Genomic DNA, 18,159 nt, shown 5'->3' on the forward strand with positions numbered 1-18,159 from the left:
TTTTTATGAATTTGTTTTCTTGTAGCGGCATATTTAACCTGCATAATCTGTGAGGTTCAAACATTATTTCAATTAATCCTATTCCCACAAATTGTGTTCTTCCATCATACGTGATCCTTTAATCAAACTCTGTTACATTTTCAGGCTTTCGCTATGAGTATCAACATCATCTTTGCTGAATGAATAAGCTAGGTGGAAGGGATGCAAGTTGATGCAGAATTTGGTTCCAAATGTGTCTTACAAAATGTAAACTGGCTTTGTATACTTTCAAATTTCAGCCCTATGCTTTTAAAGCGTTTTAAGCACCAAGGAAGCAGTTCCCTGAAAGTTTGTTCCACTTTCCATACAAGGCTTTTTTTTTTAAACTTTAGTTTCAGTGCATTTATATTGTTCCATTCCTAAAGATGTCAATAACCTCAAAATTCCTCTTCATTATCTGAATTTGTCCCTTAACTATAATGCTCATCTGCAAGGGGAAAATAGTATGATATTACATTTCTTACTCCTGGGGGATTTCTGTGCCACTGCACATTCACATAATTAATGGCGCTAGAACAGAGCAGCAGCTCCCAGTAGAAAATAACTTCTGCAGTTCTGCCTTTTGCTTATCTGAGGGCATTGTGGTGCTAGAACACAGCTGCTCCCAGCCAGCTAGGGAAGAGAAAGAGCCTGCCTTCTTCACAGTGCCTGTCAGGCCAGGTCAGGAGACAGGAGCTATGGAGAGACAGACAGCATGGGGCTGCTGGGAGGTCAGACGGGCTCATAAGGGTTAGTGGGGGAGGACAGACTGGGGCAGGGGCTGAATGGGAGTGGAGGCACGGGGCCACGGAGGGAGGTGCAGGGCCACACAGGCAGAGGGGGTGCTGAGCTACAAGGGGAAGGAGGGTGGCTGAGTGAGAGAACAGAGACACATAGGGATGGGGGAGGGGGGTTCAGGGACACATAGGGACAGAGGCGTGGCTGAGTGGGGGCAGAGAGACACATGGGGATGGGGGAAGAGGTGCAGGGCAACATAGGGACAGGGAAGTGTTTGAGTGGGGGTGGAGAGACATGTGGACAAGGGTTGCAAGGACACATGGGGATGGGGCAGTTGTGCCTGACTGAATGGGAGAGGCTAAGGGTCAGCCAGGGTATGCATGGGAGAATATCCCTAATAGTCCTTCCCCGCCTGTTCCATACTTTTCCTACTCATAACCAACAGCCCTCCAAGTTCACACCCAGACTCCTTCCCAGCAATTACTTCCCTCTCCCTCAGCTCCTCCGTTACCTCTGATTCCCTCAAGCCTTTGCACTGCTTCTGAGGGGTGCAGGAAATACAGTTCTGTATTGTAGTTTGAATGAATTATTACTCAGTTCTGTATTAATATGCCAAGTAAGGAATCTGTTCGTCAAAAAACATTTTCTGAAACATTTTTGTTGTCTGTATTGTTACAGACACACTTGCTAACAGGTATTTTGAAATAAATGACCAAAAATAATTGAAACTGCTGTGATTATATTGTGTTATTTCAACAAATAAAATATGCAGAATTTTTCAGAATTTGAAAATATTGTGCATAGAATTTTTAATTTTTTGTTGCAGAATTTTTATTTTTTTGCTTCAGAATTCCCCCAGGAGTAATTTCTCAAGGTGCTTTATTTGGTATACTTCCTGATCAAATTAGAATTTATTCAGCCATAGTTGGTGCAATAATGGCAGTTTGTTCAGGTTGTAGTCTCTTAATATGCTAAGGACTCGCTTAAAATAGTTAAAATGCTACTTGAAAGATGCAGTGCAGAGTGATACTGAATTCATTCTGCCCATGATACTACAGATGTTGCTTTTACTTACTTCAGGATGTGATTGTCTTAATTCAGACACTTGTTATGGTTTTTAAACCATGTTAACGCAGGTGTGAATTCTGCCACCTCTTCTCCCATTGAATAGTACTTTGTTTCACAAGTAGTTTGGCAGGGTCTGGTCCATAGTTAGCAATACCAGTTAATTAGTATTCGTATTTGCTATCTACTACTTTTTTCACTGTTGCAAAAAGGCAACCATTAATACAGTAGAATCTCTCTAAGCTGCTCTCAAATGGGCACTCACCCCATGGGTTGAGTGCTGAGTGTCATAATTGCAGAGTTTTAAAAATCTAATAGTTGAATGCTGTAGTAAGGTGTCATTATACTAACATTTGATTATTTTCATGAAGTACTGTAGCTTATTTTTACTAGTACATCATAAAGTAGCCTATTAAATCCAAACTATAGTAATTGGAATAAATGAACAAAGCACCTTTTTGTAATGTGGTATCCTAGTGCTTTTATTTTGTTTTCACGTACTCGCTAATGAGTCTGACTTGTTAATATCGGTTACCAAGAGGCAGAAACATCTAGAGAATATTTTGTCTATCAGTTGAAGATTTGGTGCTCACTCATGCATTACACTGCTCTTCTAACAGTAGTTTTAGTTGTACAAAAAGTTATTTTATTTTGTCTACACAAATTCCACTTATGGTGCGGTACAAGGTAAGATTCTTTTGGCCTGCATTACCTGTTGGAATCTATGTGATCAGCACATCTCAAAGATCCACAGTTGCTGTTGGAAAAATAATCATTATTCCTCTGTGGAACTAATGGATTGCAAAATGCTTCCACCCTGGTTGTGAATTTGATTAATAATGTGGGCAAACCCCACAGTCAGTGAAGCAAGTATTACCTTCACCATTTCTCACAGCTTACCAACACTCTTTCTTGGTTGAATTACAGTCAACCAAATATTATGTAGCCCGAGTATTGGGTAGACAATGGGAAAATTATTGAATGAACAGTCCAGAACTAATGGAAAAACATGCTGAGACAGCATCTTGATAGTACTGCAGCCCAAACAAACCATCTCCTAGCTACTTAACATACACATTGAACAGGAGGAGTGACAATAGAACCCTGTAGTATACCCTACATGAGAGAACCCTCTGGGCAGCTTAGCAGTCAATGAGCACTACTTGGTTGTTCTTCAGAGAGACAAATCCAAGTGTTACTTCATTTGTCCGGTGGTATCCACAAGTGAGTCCTATTTTGTGGTCAGAATTATCAGAGATTAATGTATCAGTATAAACATTTCATCTTTATCCATCACTGGAAGGATGTAGCTCGTTACATGTTACTTTACATAGGTACCATGGAAAACTTAAGAGATTGGTCTGTTAAAAAACAACAACTTTTAATAACAGTTGGCAAATTTATTGTACGGGTAAACCCATGAATATTTCTCTTTCTGGTTTTCTTGAGGGATATTAATTCAACATCCTTGCAAAAATTCTCTTATTTAAAAAAAAAATCCCACCCTGATTTGTTCAATAATTTATGCAAAATTAGTAATAAAAAGATCAGCAGTAATAGGGTGCAGTGTGGAATGTATTTCCTGAAGTTCTATATGTATTATTTATCTTCCTCAGTTTTTCAACAATTAATTGCCATATAGTAAACCTGAGAGTTGCTGTTGATCGCTTCAGATATATTAATGCTGCAGCTCAAAGTAGAAGTCAAAATGGAGAGAAACCCAGGTCAAATTACAGCACTAATAACTGGCATTGAATCATTTCTTAAACCCATGGTAAACGGCATTTACTTCCATGAATAATTCCATTGTGACTCCTTGTAGGAGTATATGCTCAGCAATATGATTAAGGGCTTCATGGTTTAGCCCCTAGTGATTAGTATTGACCTGTATTAGTGGTATTTGAAAACCTGTAAAAGAAATGACTGTTAAATATTGGTTTGAAATTTAAAATAGGCTTAAATGTACTATAATGAATATATGTGGGTTATGATTGGGGGCAGTAGATCTAACTTATTTTTTTCATGCTTTATTTGGTAAACAAATATTCTGTGTGTGATCCAGGCACGTAATTTTTACATCGGCATGCCAGTTTGTTGGCAGTGTTCCCTATAAGCTTGCCTTTGGGTGGAAATTATCCTGGGCACAAGGATACCCCATTCCCTGTTGATAGCTCTCTACATCTTTGGGGCATAAGCATGTTGTTCAGTTTTATATTCTAACTTACTCAGACTATTTACATGTTTTCACCTCTGAGCACCACATTTTTACATTTGGTGAGGTCAACACAACTGTGTATTAAGTACAGTTGTGTGTATGGTATCACAAGTAAACAAAGTATTTCACTAAGCAAAGGGTTGTAACTCGGTAAACTCATTTAGCTATTTCCCCTTCATCTGTTCCTAAAAGCATCTGCCCTCTAGCTCAGTGCTTCTTAAACTGTGAGGCATGGCTTTCTCAGAGAGCCATGAAGGATTCATGGGGGAGCCCCAAGTGTTTGGGGAGCAAATTAATTGATGTGCCCATTTTTGTTTTATTTTTTCCTAAGAAAGAGAAATCTGGGCAGCTGTACCCAGTTGCACCCACAGCAACCAGGCCTGGATGTGCATGCATCTCATGTAGTTGGGAACAGGGCCAGCACCTGTCCTATTCTGCCTGCCAGAAATCATGGGAGCTTCCTGATGGGAAGCCTCAAGACTGCAGGGTTGGGTAAGGATCATGGGGTTGGGAGGCTGCTGTGAGGGAGCCTGGCCAGAACCTGTGAGCTGCTCCTCCTGCCAGAATCTGGGCAGTTCCTCGTGGTCCTAGAGAATGGCAGGAAGTCTTAAGTCGCCAAGAAGGGGTTAAGAATGCGGGGGGAGAGGGGGCGAAGCGGGCCTCTTGCTGGGAGGGAGCCCCGCCACCACTCGGATCCCATTCTGCCTGCTGTGCCTTTTTACCAGAATCCACAACAGCTCCTCTTGGCACCAGGGATCATCAGGAAGCCTCAAGCCAGGAGGGAGGGTAAGTGTTCGGATGTGAGGGAAAGCCAGGCTGTTGTTGTCTAGCCTAGCAGGGGATTGCAGCATGAGGGAAAGGGAGCCTGTGCCACAGGGATGACCCATTGGTGGTCTCCTGTCTGCTTTGGGCTGCAATGGCAACTCCCTCCTGAGGATCCACTAGGTGTGACTGCCACCGCACTGACCACTAAGCCTGGCCCTTCATGCCTTGGTTTCTGTCAGATGGGCTTTGACCACATTCAACTTCAATTTCACTGTGAAGTCAGGTGGTTGTCATGTGGGAAAGTGACTTCGAATTGGATGATGAAATCAGAATTTTCCTCCTTGGGAAAACAGACCTTGCAGATTACATGTTTAATGTGAACTACTTGACTACGTTAGCTTACTTGGTGGATGTATTCGGCACATTGAATGCGCTGAATCTAACATTTCAAGGTAGGAATACATACAGATATGTAAGAGAAAATTTGGAGATTGATGAAGAAGCTTTGTCTTTGGAGTTAACTCCCTTTTCAGTGTGTTACCGGACTTTTAAACAGGAGAGTGACAGTGATCAAAATATTATTAAAGTCCATTATTAACTTGTTTTTGTGTTATTTCCATTCTGATGAATATTTTCCTGGAGTTGAACATGAATCTCCAGATACCAATTAGATTCAGAATGCATTTTGTGTAAGAGTTTACTCCATTCCAACCTTAAATATTTTGGCTCAAGAAAATCTCTTAGAACTGTCAAATGATCATGTGCTGAAGACTAAGTGTTCAAATATCATGAACCAGGAATTCTGGGTTTCTGTTAAAGGAGAATACGAAGAATTCAGTGATGAGGCTATGGAAGTGGTGCTTTCAGACCTGGAAAATGATTTACGTCTGATGCTATGAGAGATTGAACCAACCTATGCAATTTAAAGCAGGCCCATTCTTCTAACTAAAATTTTCGTGTCTGAACATCAGAAAAATCCATGATTTCAAATTATAACTTAAAAAGCCTAGATCATATTATGTAATTAAACTTTGTACATGTATTATACATGTAATTGTATAAAGTTGCAAAAATGTACAAACTCTGATATCTCTCTTGAATCTAGTGACCTGAATTGGTTAAAAAGAAAGATATATTTGCTTGTGGGGAACCACCAAGTTTTAAAATATCTGAAAGATAGCTGCAGTCCTAAAAAATTTGGGAATCTGCTCTAGCTCTATTTCAATGGTCTTGACGGTGAACACATACCTCAAGGTTGGATAAAATGGAGTCAAAGAATACGGGAACTTTAATTTCGTGTGTAGTTAGTTATTTGTAATTTGGTCATGTTTTGCAGCTGAACTCAATTTGCTTAGCGTTGAGAAGGGAAGGACAGAGAAGGAGATGCAGTTTCCTTGATTGTACATAGCTTAATACATAGACCAGGGGGTCTCAAACACATGTGGGTACTGTGGGTTCATTTGTTGATGATTTAGGGGGATGAATTAAGACAAGCACACTCCTAAAATTAAATTTGGACCTGCCTTCACACATTATTTAATACATTAAAGTTATGGATGATTAATCAGTTTCCCTTAAATTGTTTTGTCCTTAGACAGCTAATACCTATTTAGTTTTGTGAAATGAATCTGATGAATAAGACTTCTGTTTTTTTCCACAAAATTGTAATAATTTGTATTGTAATATGTATGTATGTATGTATGTATAATATTAGCAGTGAAATAGTGAATGTGGAAGTTGACTATTTCCAAGAGACCTATTGATTAATAAGTGCAATACGCAGTCATTTCTTTATATTGTATTTTTCTGGATGTCTCACACTAGTTACTCATGCTCCCATAATTGCTGGTTTTTTTTTCTTTTTTTGCAAGCCTAACCGTGTTTAAAGTGTTATAGGATAACTTTCAGCGACTTGTAACTTATATAATTATATATTTAAAAAGAAGTTCCCTGGATGCATAATTGTGGGTGGCTGCACTTTTGGAATGCTATTTTTAACTCTAAACAAAGAGCAGTGTACAAATTATTATTTCATTGTAGCGCACACAGAATAAAAGTGTGCTGCAACTTTGCTGGCTGCATCCGGCTCTTTCCCCCCTTATTCTCACAAACTAGAATGCAATATTATAAATTAGGATTCATTTATAATTTTGATGCTCCTAATATAAATCTCTATAACTTCCAATAAACGTGAAGGGGTCTCTTCACATAGATTGACTGAAGATTAAATCGGCACTGCACCATTTTGATTGACATCCCAGTTTGAAACTGCATGGCTGTTCAGTATATAAATGGAATGGACAGAAAGGGAAAAGGTGTGACATAATGAATCATGTTTGTAATTTGTGGAAAATGAATTAAACTGCATTTCTCACCCATTCTTCCATTTACTTTAAATAGGGAGACATTTTTATTTTTAAAAAGGGCAGCTTTTGAAAAAGTATTGTATTTGATAAGTGTTGTTTTTTAATTTAAAATGCAGGGATAGACTAAAATAATTGAAATATGTAAGAATTTATTTAGTTTCATTTGGCAAACTTTAGTACTTGATATAAGAAAATAAAATCCCAAATGATCAACTTAGCTGTGTGAGAGAAACTAAAACCAAGTGAAAAGTAAAAGATATTGGAATCCGTAGAGAAAAGGATTTTATTTGGACACCATATTTCAGTAGATTTGTTCCATTTTTTTCCTCCAATACAAATGATCTCCTCCTCAATAAGAATTGCTAGTCCTTTAGACGAATGTGAACCTTACTGACAATGATCCTTAGTATGATGGCTGTCTTTCTATTAATAGCTGGATATTATTTTTCTTGCTATTGCAAGTGGCACCAACAACACGCGTATTGATAAGGATATTGAGACGTTCAAGATACTGAAATAATGCATCTGTGTTATGAGTTGAAGGGAAATAAATGTTTTGCTAAGATTATTGCATTCTTTTATATGGGATCAAAAATAGTAAAATTTTGGAAATGCCATATCTAGTTTTTGCAATTATTTATCTGATACTGGATTTCATTGGCCATTTTGAGGTCCAGTAAGAACAGCTGCAGATCGTATTTCATGGAAGATCAGTAGAAATCTTCGATAATACAACCTTAATATGATCACTTTTCATGTTTTTTCCTGATATAACTATTTAAAAGCATTTATTGGATGTAACGGGATTGTCTATTGTGGGGGCTGTGCTTATCCCTATCTCCATTAAAAAGAACATTGTCACTTTAGTTGAGCTTCTTTCGCTGTATCTGCTCTCCAAGGGTGACACCTGATTCTGATGTTTGCGGTTTTAGCTATCAACATTCACTTACAGTGTTCAATGCTTAAATTAGAGAATGGAGTTGTAAAAAATACTAATTTAAGTCTGTTGTACCTTACTGTTAGTGGATGGCAGAGTGAGTAGGCTTCCCATTTACTACCCCCAAATGCTAAGTACGAGAAATGTTGCTTGAAAGATATGTTCATGTACATGTTCTAAACAGATGAGGTAACTGGTGATCTGTGACAATTGCTTACTGTGCAAAACTTGCTCATTTCCCTTACCCGCTCCTCCCCTTTTGTTTCTCCTCCTGCCTTCTGTTTGTTTTGTGTGACGTTTGCATTTTATCATAAACCAAGATTGTAAATTCCTTTGATGTCTGACTTGTCTTTTTACATCACATCTGTACAGTGACTGTGACAGTGGGGCCTTGATCCCTGATGGGCGGCCTCCAGGCACCACTAATGCAAACAACAACAATAAGAAAATGTTTCTATCTACCTATGGACTTGTAATTACAACTTGTTCATTTAGATCAACTTTCCTTTTCGGTATGAAGGTTGAGTCATTCAGAGAACCTGATGATATGAAAATTTGCATTAATATTTGCCATGAAGAAACAAAGCAATTTTCAGAAAAATCCCAATTTACATTTATAACGAAACTGTAAAACAGTGTTACATTTGTAGTTAACATGGTAGTTCTGCTCTTTTTAGATGATTAGAAACCAGCTGATTGTACACACTAGGTGCTGGTTAAGGTTTAGAAGCTCTTTGTGCTTAGCTACATGGAAACAGAGCTACATCTTTAGGGAAAATGGTCATTTTATAAACTACATTAGAAAAGTGAATAGTACAGAAATCTGAAGGCTTACTCCTTTTTCTATAAATATTTTAGTAGTATACCAGAAAGGTTTTATTACTAAAATGTGGTAATTTGTTGGATCACTTAAAATGTTGTATTATTATTTCAAAGCTCAGAGTATGTGAACAAACTGCTATAGGCAGAGCTATAGGCTTTTCAATGAGGTTACAGGTGAAGACATATGAAGCTGCCTCACTAAATGTACTGATTTAGACAAGGATCTTTTAAATCAAAAGTTTTAGAGTAATTTATTATGGTGATAATTTATTAGGCATGCTTTCAACTTATTTATAAATACATAATGTTTCTGCCTTTCTTGTTACTGCATTGTGCATAATATGCACAAGATTAATGCTTCACAGTTGGATCTTAAAGCGGCTGAAAAACTAATGTAAACATGAGTGCAGATATGAGAATAAATATTATTTTTGAGTATTCAGAAATAAGTAGTAAATCTTCTTGCTCTCCCCCAGCCCTGTCCATATTAGCAGCTAATTGACATTCTGACTTGAAGTTGTGCAAGTGTAAAAAAAAAAAAAATAAAAAAAATAAAAAAAATTCCAACCCATGTCTTAGAAAGCATTGTTTGAGGATGGGGATAAGGAGAGCATAATTTAAATATATACGCTCCACCTTGCATCCTCCCCACACAATTGTGTGTGTGTGTGTGTGTGTGTGTGTTTGTGTGTGTGTGTGCGTGTGTGTAAATAGGTGCATAGGCAATGAGACAGGCCCCTTCGAAAAAATAGTATATGATCAGGTAATGTCTCATAATGTATACTCAGAAATGAGCTGGAAAAAAACCTTACTTCACAAAAAGAAAAGCAGTACTTGTGGCACCTTAGAGACTAACAAATTTATTAGAGCATAAGCTTTCGTGAGCTACAGTAAGGAGAGTGATCACTTAAGATGAGCCATCACCAGCAGCGGGGGGGGGGGGGAAGGAGGAAAACCTTTCATGGTGACAAGCAAGGTAGGCTATTTCCAGCAGTTAACAAGAACATCTGAGGAACGGTGGGGTGGGAGGGAGAAATAACATGGGGTTAGTGGTTCCTAGGAACCTATCCTTGCAACAAAGCCCGTTGCCAACTCTGTTCACATATCTATTCAGGGGACACCATCATAGGGCCTAATCACATCAGCCACACTATCAGAGGCTCCTTCACCTGCACATCTACCAATGTGATATATGCCATCATGTGCCAGCAATGCCCCTCTGCCATGTACGTTGGTCAAACTGGACAGTATCTATGTAAAAGAATAAATGGACACAAATCAGATGTCAAGAATTATAACATTCAAAAACCAGTTGGAGAACACTTCAATCTCTCCGGTCACTCGATTACAGACCTGAGGGTGGCTATCCTTCAACAAAAAAAACTTCAAAAACAGACTCCAACGAGGGACTGCTGAATTGGAATTAATTTGCAAACTGGATACAGTTAACTTAGCCTTGAATAGAGACTGGGAATGGATGAGTCATTACACAAAGTAAAACTATTTCCCCATGTTATTTCTCCCCTCCACCCCACCCCCCACTGTTCCTCAGATGTTCTTGTTAACTGCTGGAAATAGCCTACGTTGCTTGTCACCATGAAAGGTTTTCCTCCTTTCCCCCCCTGCTGCTGGTTTCATGTTCTCTGTGTGTGTATATAAATTTCCCCTCTGTATTTTCCACCAAATGCATCCGATGAAGTGAGCTGTAGCTCACGAAAGCTTATGCTGAAATAAATTTGTTAGTCTCTAAGGTGCCACAAGTACTCCTTCTTTTTGCGAATACAGACTAACACGGCTGCTACTCTGTAACCTGTCCTTATTTCACAAGCAACCTTAATTCTTGCATTTCTGAACCATTGTTTTATAATGGAAAGTATTAAGCAACCTTAACCATAGGCATTGCTGTGAGTGCAACCTATAATTTAGGCATATTTTGTATCCTTTTGCGGATTAGTAATATTTTTGAAGGCTGATACATGATAGAAACATTGAAAAGTGACTATCCAGAGAGAAGATAGATTTATCTTCTTAGGGCACGTCAGTTTGGAAAACAAAAACGTTAAATTTTGCTTTCATATCTTAGTTAAAAAATGGAGCCTAGACTACGTTGTGGTAAGAAAAATAAATAGACTGGATGTGCATTGCATATGGATAGGATAGGATTTGTGGTTTGACACTTCAATTGCAAAGCTAATATAGTACTTTAATTTAGAAAAAATAAATGTAAAGTAATTCTTTGTGCTTGCTGAAATTGATTATTTGCTCTATAGTTAACTAAAAAGAGACAAAATTAAAACAAATCATGGAAAAGGGTATAATCCACATAATTTCATTTGGATTTTGGCTTTAGAGTAATAATTATTTAAATAGACCTTCTAAGCTTAAATCATAAAGGCAAGAATAGAGTTGATTCTGAATGGTTGTTCAACGATTTAGGGGCAAATTTAGAAACATTTACTCATGTCGGTAGTACCTTTCTCCACAGGTAGTGCCACTGAGGTCACTATTTTGTAACTGTGATTTTTAACTTGCTAGTCTCTTAGCACTTTTTACTGCAATTAACCCAGCTGTGTCCAGGGAGCTTCTGTCATGTGAAGCAGCCCTCTCACAATATATTGAAGTTCAGTTTAAAAAAGTAGCATTTTCTGTTCTTGAAATTCGAAAATGGTTTTTTTTCTGTTTTCCTGCACCAAACTATTTGAGAGAATAACCTGTGTCATGTCCTATTCCAGGCCCCTTGACCTTTATAGGCTGCAATATCTCTGCAGCTCACTCATACTGCAGAAGTCTGACTCACCAGACCTTTGTGGATCATTCTAAGAGGGGATGTTTTTCTTGGTGAACTTATGGTTGAATTTCTGGACAGGGCCAAGAAGCAGGTTGAGTACCAAAGACAAGGGGACTTGTTGCAAGAGGAAAGAGATTCTGAGAGACCAGCAGAAGGGCTCAGTCTGGCTTCGCAGCTTGAGGATACTGTAGTGGCATGAGAACCGGCACTCTCTTTACAGTTCCTGGAATGGGAAAGATGGTTAAGGGAGAAAGACAGAGCACAACAAAGAGAACTGTTTGAGTGGCTGCTATCTCTAATGGCTGCAAGATTTCAGGCTCCTGCTGTGCCAGCACCACAGGCTGCATCCCCTCTGTGGTACCCTGACCAGCATTCCAGGAACAGCTTGGACAACTCCATGGCTGGATGGGCCATCTGAATTGCTGGATGGGGCAAATGTGCCCCATGGAGTCCTCAGTTCTGAACCCCTCCCCAGTGGATGCCTCCACTCCCCTCGCCTGGTGCCAAGGCAAACATGGAAGAAAGGGAAAGGAAAAAGAGGGGTTAGAGGACATGCAATAGTTGGGACGGGGTTGTCTTGTACATAGTTGAACTGTTTGTACTTCTTTATGCACTTGGTTCTTGGTTACTTTTAAAGCTTTTGGTGGTGTTGGTGTTTTGGTATGCTAGTAGCAGCTGACCTTCCAGGCAGTGGTTTAATATTGCACTTTTCCAATACATGTGTTTAAAAAAAAAATTGTCATCACTGCAACACATCATATAATGTGTATTTCAAATAATAAAAGTAAACACATGATCAGGGACAACTTGGAGAATAGTGTGCAAAAATCCATGTTGTAATTCAGGTATAAAAAAGCATCCCTGACTTCTGTTGCCCAGGTCCATCCAGTTGTGACAGATATACTTTCTGGCTGAGTGTACTGATTCAGCTGTCCCACATTGTTACAGTCCATTCAGGGAGAAATGGCTGTCCTTTGGTTTCACAAAGATTGTGAAGAGCACAGTAAGCCACGGTAATGCAGACATAATTGATGGCACTGGAATGTAAATGGGTCTGTAAACATCACCAGCGGGATTTCAATCTGCCAAACACAGATTCAGCTTCCGTTGTACACTTGTTGAGAATGTAATTAAACCTTCTTTTGCCAGGGACTCTGAAATCAAAGTAAAGTTTCATAAGCCAAGGCAAAATGGAATATGTGGGGTCACCCAGAGTAACAGTGGGGAAGGTAACTCTGTTTATGACAATGCCATGTGGTGGGAATAGAGTCCCAGCCTGTCAATGAATGAAGACTCAAGCTCATTGAAAAACCCTGGCATTGTGAACTTTTCCAGTGCAGCCCTTATTGACATTCATAAATAGGCTTCTGTGGTCCATGAGGGCCTACAAAACTGTGGAGTAGTTTCCTTTGTGGTTTATGTACTCGTGCTCCTTGAGGAGAGCAAACTGTGGACACATAAGTCCCATCAATGGATTTGATGCAGTTAGGAAACCCCATTTCTCTCAAAGCCAACCGTTACTTCTGAAATATCTTTTACGCCCGCCACTTTGGGATAAACCACACATCTGATTGCCTCAGAAACCTCCACCACCACTTTACCCACAGTCAACTTTCCAGCTCTAAACTGTTGGCAACAGACCTGTAGCAGTCTGGGTAGCCGGCTTCCAGATGGTTATAGCAACCCACTTCTGGACTGGCATGGCTGCTTTCATGTGTTTCTTTACACTGGACAGTCAGGGTAAGTTGTTCACAAAGCTCCAGAAATATGACTGTCTTCATGCGAAAGTGCTGGACCTCATGCTGGTAATCCAGGTTTGCATAGTGATGTGATCCCAACATTCTGTGCTTGTAGCCCTGCTTTAGAAGCACCAGACTATATAGAAGTCAACAGTGGCTATACTGAGTGTCCAGGAGCAGCATCAGCCAGTTTGAGTCTGTCATGTCTCTGTTATCGTCATCCTGCTCCGTTATTAGCTCTGTCACATGCCTTTGGTGGATCAGAAAATGCTGCCGAACTGCCTGCCAGAATTTCATGGAAATTCAGCTGCCTGTGTCCTGAAACAGGAGTGAGAGCCCAAGCAATAATAAAAAAAAAAAAAAAGTTCTTGAAATGTCCTCCATGTTACTGACTCCAGTTGCTGGAACCATGCAGACAAAAATGACTACTCGGCAGAATATGTTGGCAGGGTTTTTAAACTTCCTGTAATGTTCTTGTGTGTAATGTGGATAGTCGAGTTTTCCCACGTTGCACCACAAAGAAAGGGCTAGAACAGCCACATTTCAGGAGGCCACTAGGAAGTCTGGGATACAGCTGGATCTGTATACTGTAATGTGGATACTGGAACCCTGGGTTTGGGCACTGGTTAAAAAATTCTTAACCTATCCTTGGCAATCAGTGTAGATGCTCAAGCTCTTGGGTTCTCAAATCCAGGGGCCACTGACACTGATGTTACGTTGCAGTGTAGACATACCCTTAGGTGCTTCTGAAAATTTTTGCCTGAGGTGAATTTGTGGGTCCCCAAATCTGCCACCATCTTCTGCCAAGTTAGTTACTGATGGCTGAATTTTCTCACTCTGAATCTGATGGTTTCATAAATAAAAATCCAAACATCATTAGTATAATTGTCATTTTATGTGTCCATTTAATAAGTTTTTATTGTGCAGTATAGAATATCTAGGATAACGATGTGACTGGTTGTCTTCAAATCTAGCATTTCTCAATTTTGTTAGGATGCAGAAGGAATTTATTGCATGTAGTTTAGTAATTCCGCACAGCAGTGTAAAATTCCATCCTAAAAGCTTGATGTGATGTTATTGGATTTTCTGACTCATATTTGTCCTTTCCGTTGTTCCCCAAGAGAATTTTCAATTAGTTTAAAAAATACAAAAAAGAAAAGGGCATCCGATGAAGTGAGCTGTAGCTCACGAAAGCTTATGCTCAAATAAATTTGTTAGTCTCTAAGGTGCCACAAGTACACCTTTTCTTTTTGTGAATATAGACTAACACGGCTGCTACTCTGAAACCTTAAAAAATACAGACACTCCAGTGTCATCAAGAAGGCGGGGATTGATTATGGAACAAGTAAAGTTGGTTTTAAAAGGGACTTACTCTGCACTAATTAAACTTTCTTGTTGACCAAAACTAAAAAAAAAAAAAAAGTGAGAGACTCTTGATTAGTTTATTTCTGGTAACCTGACATGCCCTTTAAGTCTCCCTCAGATACTAGGGAAAGAGCAGTTATCTTGTCAAGGCAGATCTCCTTTGTCAGAATGTTCAGCTGAGAGGTTGAGTGAAGTAAAGATCATAAGCTATGACGATTTGCCTTGTTCACGTACATATATTGTAAATATTAACTTATTTTAAGATGTCGTACGTGGCAGTGTCAGAAGACAGCAGCTGCAGTGAAGTAGACTGCATTGTTAAAATTAGAGTTACAGCCTCATTCAGACTGATTTACAATACTAAACAAGGTATACTATTGCATACTGCAGGTGTCAAGTTATACCACTTCTCAAAAGATCACTTAAGTTGATAAAACATAAGCACATAAGTGCTTTCCTGAATTGGGGCCATAGTACTTATGACCTTTTAATCTGAAATGATAAAAGGATGCATAGTTCATTTATATTTTCTTCCCTTTTCAGATGAACTTCGGCAAGCTATTGTGGCCATGATGAACAGAAAGGATGAACTCGAAGAAAAGAACAGGTAACTTTCTATTTCTACACTGAATGCCATGTATAATTTCATCATAATTATGTTTTTGTCATTTAGCTCCTTTACATGTAGGAACAATTGCTATTAAAGCAGTTATCTTCTGCTTAGTGCTTGTATTCCTTTTGTGCAACTTAAGAAGCAATATGCTGCAGTGCTTCTATAACCTAATATAAGGTGGCTGTGTAACTGTTATCTACTTAGAGTAGTTATCAATGGTTCACTGTGAAGCTGGAACAGCTTATTGAATGGTGTCCTTCAGGGATCTGTCCTGGGTCCAGTTCTATTCAATAATTTCGTAAATGATTTGGAAAAATGGCATGACGCATACGCTTATAAAGTTTGTGGTTGATACCAAGCTGAGTTGCAAATGCTTTGAAGGACAGGATTAGAATTCAAAATGATCTTGACAAACTGGAAAAGTGGTGTGAAATTAATAGCATAAAAATCAATGAGGACAAATGCAATGTACTGTACTTAGAAGAAATAATCTAATGCACAAATACAAAATGGGAAATGATTGCCTCAGAAAAAGAACTGCAAAAAAAGATCTGGGGGTTATAGTGGATCATAAAGTAAGTATGAGTCGTCTGTGTAATACTGTTCCATAAAATGAACATCATTCTGGTATGTATTAGCAGCAGTTTTGTAAGCAAGACACACGAACTAATTCTTTCTTTCTACTCAGCACTGATAAGGCCTTAACTGAAGTACTGTGTCCAGTTATGTCACACTTTGGGAAAGATGTGGGCAAATTGGAGAAAGTCCAGAGGAGAGCAACAAAAATGACTAAAGGTCTAAAAAACATGACCTACAAGGAAAGATTGAAAAAAATTGGGTGGTTTAGTCTGGAGAGGAGAAGACTGGGGGACATAAGTCTTCAAGTACTGAGGACAGGGCAAGAAAGAATGATCTTAAATTGCAGCAATGGAGATTTAGGTTAGACATTGGAAAAACCTTCCTTACTCTTAGGGTAATTATGCACTGGACGAAATTACCTAGGGAGGTTGTGGAATCTCCATCACTGGAGGATTTTAAGAACAAGTTTGACAAACACCTGTAGGGGATAGTTTAATCTAGATAATTCCTAGTCCTGTCTCAATTCAGGAGACTGGATGAAATGATTTTATCAAGGTACCTTCCAGTCCTACAGTCTATGATGTCTATGATTTACAAGCAGACAAACTTTCATTAGAATTAAAATTGCACGGAACTGACTGAGGTGAGAATTTTTGTTAAACTATATTTTTACAAAGACTAAATTTGTGGTCAAAATAATATTTTAAGATCTCAAGATACTTTTCATAAGAGAACAGTACTTTGGGTCAGAATGTTTCCTCTTTTCTCAGTTACGCAGCATCTTGTATGTCGGTTAGCTGCCACACCAGAAGTAGAAACCACACTAAATATAAATATATTATGCTAGAATTGTGTAAATGTATAGTTTGTAAATCTTTTTCTATTTCTTTTGGATGAAAAATGCTTTATAATTTAAAATTAAACTTTTAAAAAATATTTTAAATAACAAAATGAAATAGAGAAGCAAACCCCTTCCTTATCCCAGCTTTGTACTTACTCAGTCTATTTGGAACACCATAAGTAAAAACATAGAAATAATATAAAGAAGGTGTGGTCTTTTCTCCAGGTGGACACATACTACAGTCATACAGATTTCAGTTTACACCGTCAAGTGGCTTTTTTTAATGTTCTGCATTTTTATTGTTTAAAAAGTGACTTAATTATTTGTAACTTATTCTTATTGTGGTTTAAAAATGTAGGGACTGCTGATGAACCCCATCCATTCCTCTCCCTCCCCCCCCCCAGTGATTGTGGGTTGAGCCCCACCCAGCTTTATATATACAGCACTGTAAATCACAGGGGATTTGCCTGGTTATAACAGATGGAGCTCCCTTTTTGCAGATCTCTGCGAAACCTGCTTGATGGAGAGATGGAACATTCTGCACTACTCAGGCAAGAAATTGAAAACTTGAGAAGGAAAGTAGCGGAGCATGAGGAGCGACATGTAGCAAAGATCCAAGCCTTGGCAAGGTAGGGAGGTAAAACAATCACTGAAAGCAAGTAGCTAATTGGCTAAAGTTTGGAATAAATATACTTAGCTTTCTTTAGAAAAGACCTAAATAGGTGAATTGCATATGGAGAGACTTCATTTGGTGGTAAGGAGAGGAAGGGATGCACAAATATGCAGGAGTAGGTGATCTATATACTTCATAATCTGTTCTATGAAGTGCATAAACACATCATTTTAAACCGTTCTGTGTGTAAATTGTGTGGTAAGTATCAGAGAGAAATGTAATTTTCACTACCAAACTTCATTCTTTGTATTTTGTTGTTCTGTGTAAACATATCGTTGTGCATATTTTCATTGGGAAGATATTTTTTTTGGTATTTACTGGAGGAAAAAAAAAATCTTGGATGTGAGGACAATAAAATGCTGACACTCACCCCACTGATTTCCAAGGTTGACTTGACTGATATGGCTGGCTAGACAAATGTCCCACTCCACGTTTGTTCCTCCCAAAGCTGTAGACTTGGTCAAAACCAATAACTTTCCCTAGTAATAATGTTCTACAGTCAAGGATCTGAGAGAATACAAGGAAGACTCTTCTGGGTAAGAGTCAGTAGAAACGTATCTGCTTTTTAAGGGAATAGAAGAAAAGTTTACTATCTTCAAAGTAAGATAGTTCGTTTCACTCTTCTTGTCCCATGA

General features: G+C 38.6%; 1 protein-coding gene across 1 annotated transcript in view; it reads left to right on the plus strand.

Moving 5' to 3' along the window:
- SNX29 (sorting nexin 29) overlaps nucleotides 1-18,159 on the plus strand; it is a 477,394-nt gene that overhangs the window by 78,417 nt on the left and 380,818 nt on the right. The window contains 2 exon segments of the mRNA XM_043494140.1: nucleotides 15,362-15,425; nucleotides 17,352-17,480. Of these exon segments, the coding sequence (XP_043350075.1) occupies nucleotides 15,362-15,425; nucleotides 17,352-17,480 (193 nt within the window).

The sequence above is a fragment of the Dermochelys coriacea genome, chromosome 10 (genome assembly GCF_009764565.3).
Source record: "Dermochelys coriacea isolate rDerCor1 chromosome 10, rDerCor1.pri.v4, whole genome shotgun sequence".
Classification (NCBI taxonomy): Eukaryota; Metazoa; Chordata; order Testudines; family Dermochelyidae; genus Dermochelys; species Dermochelys coriacea.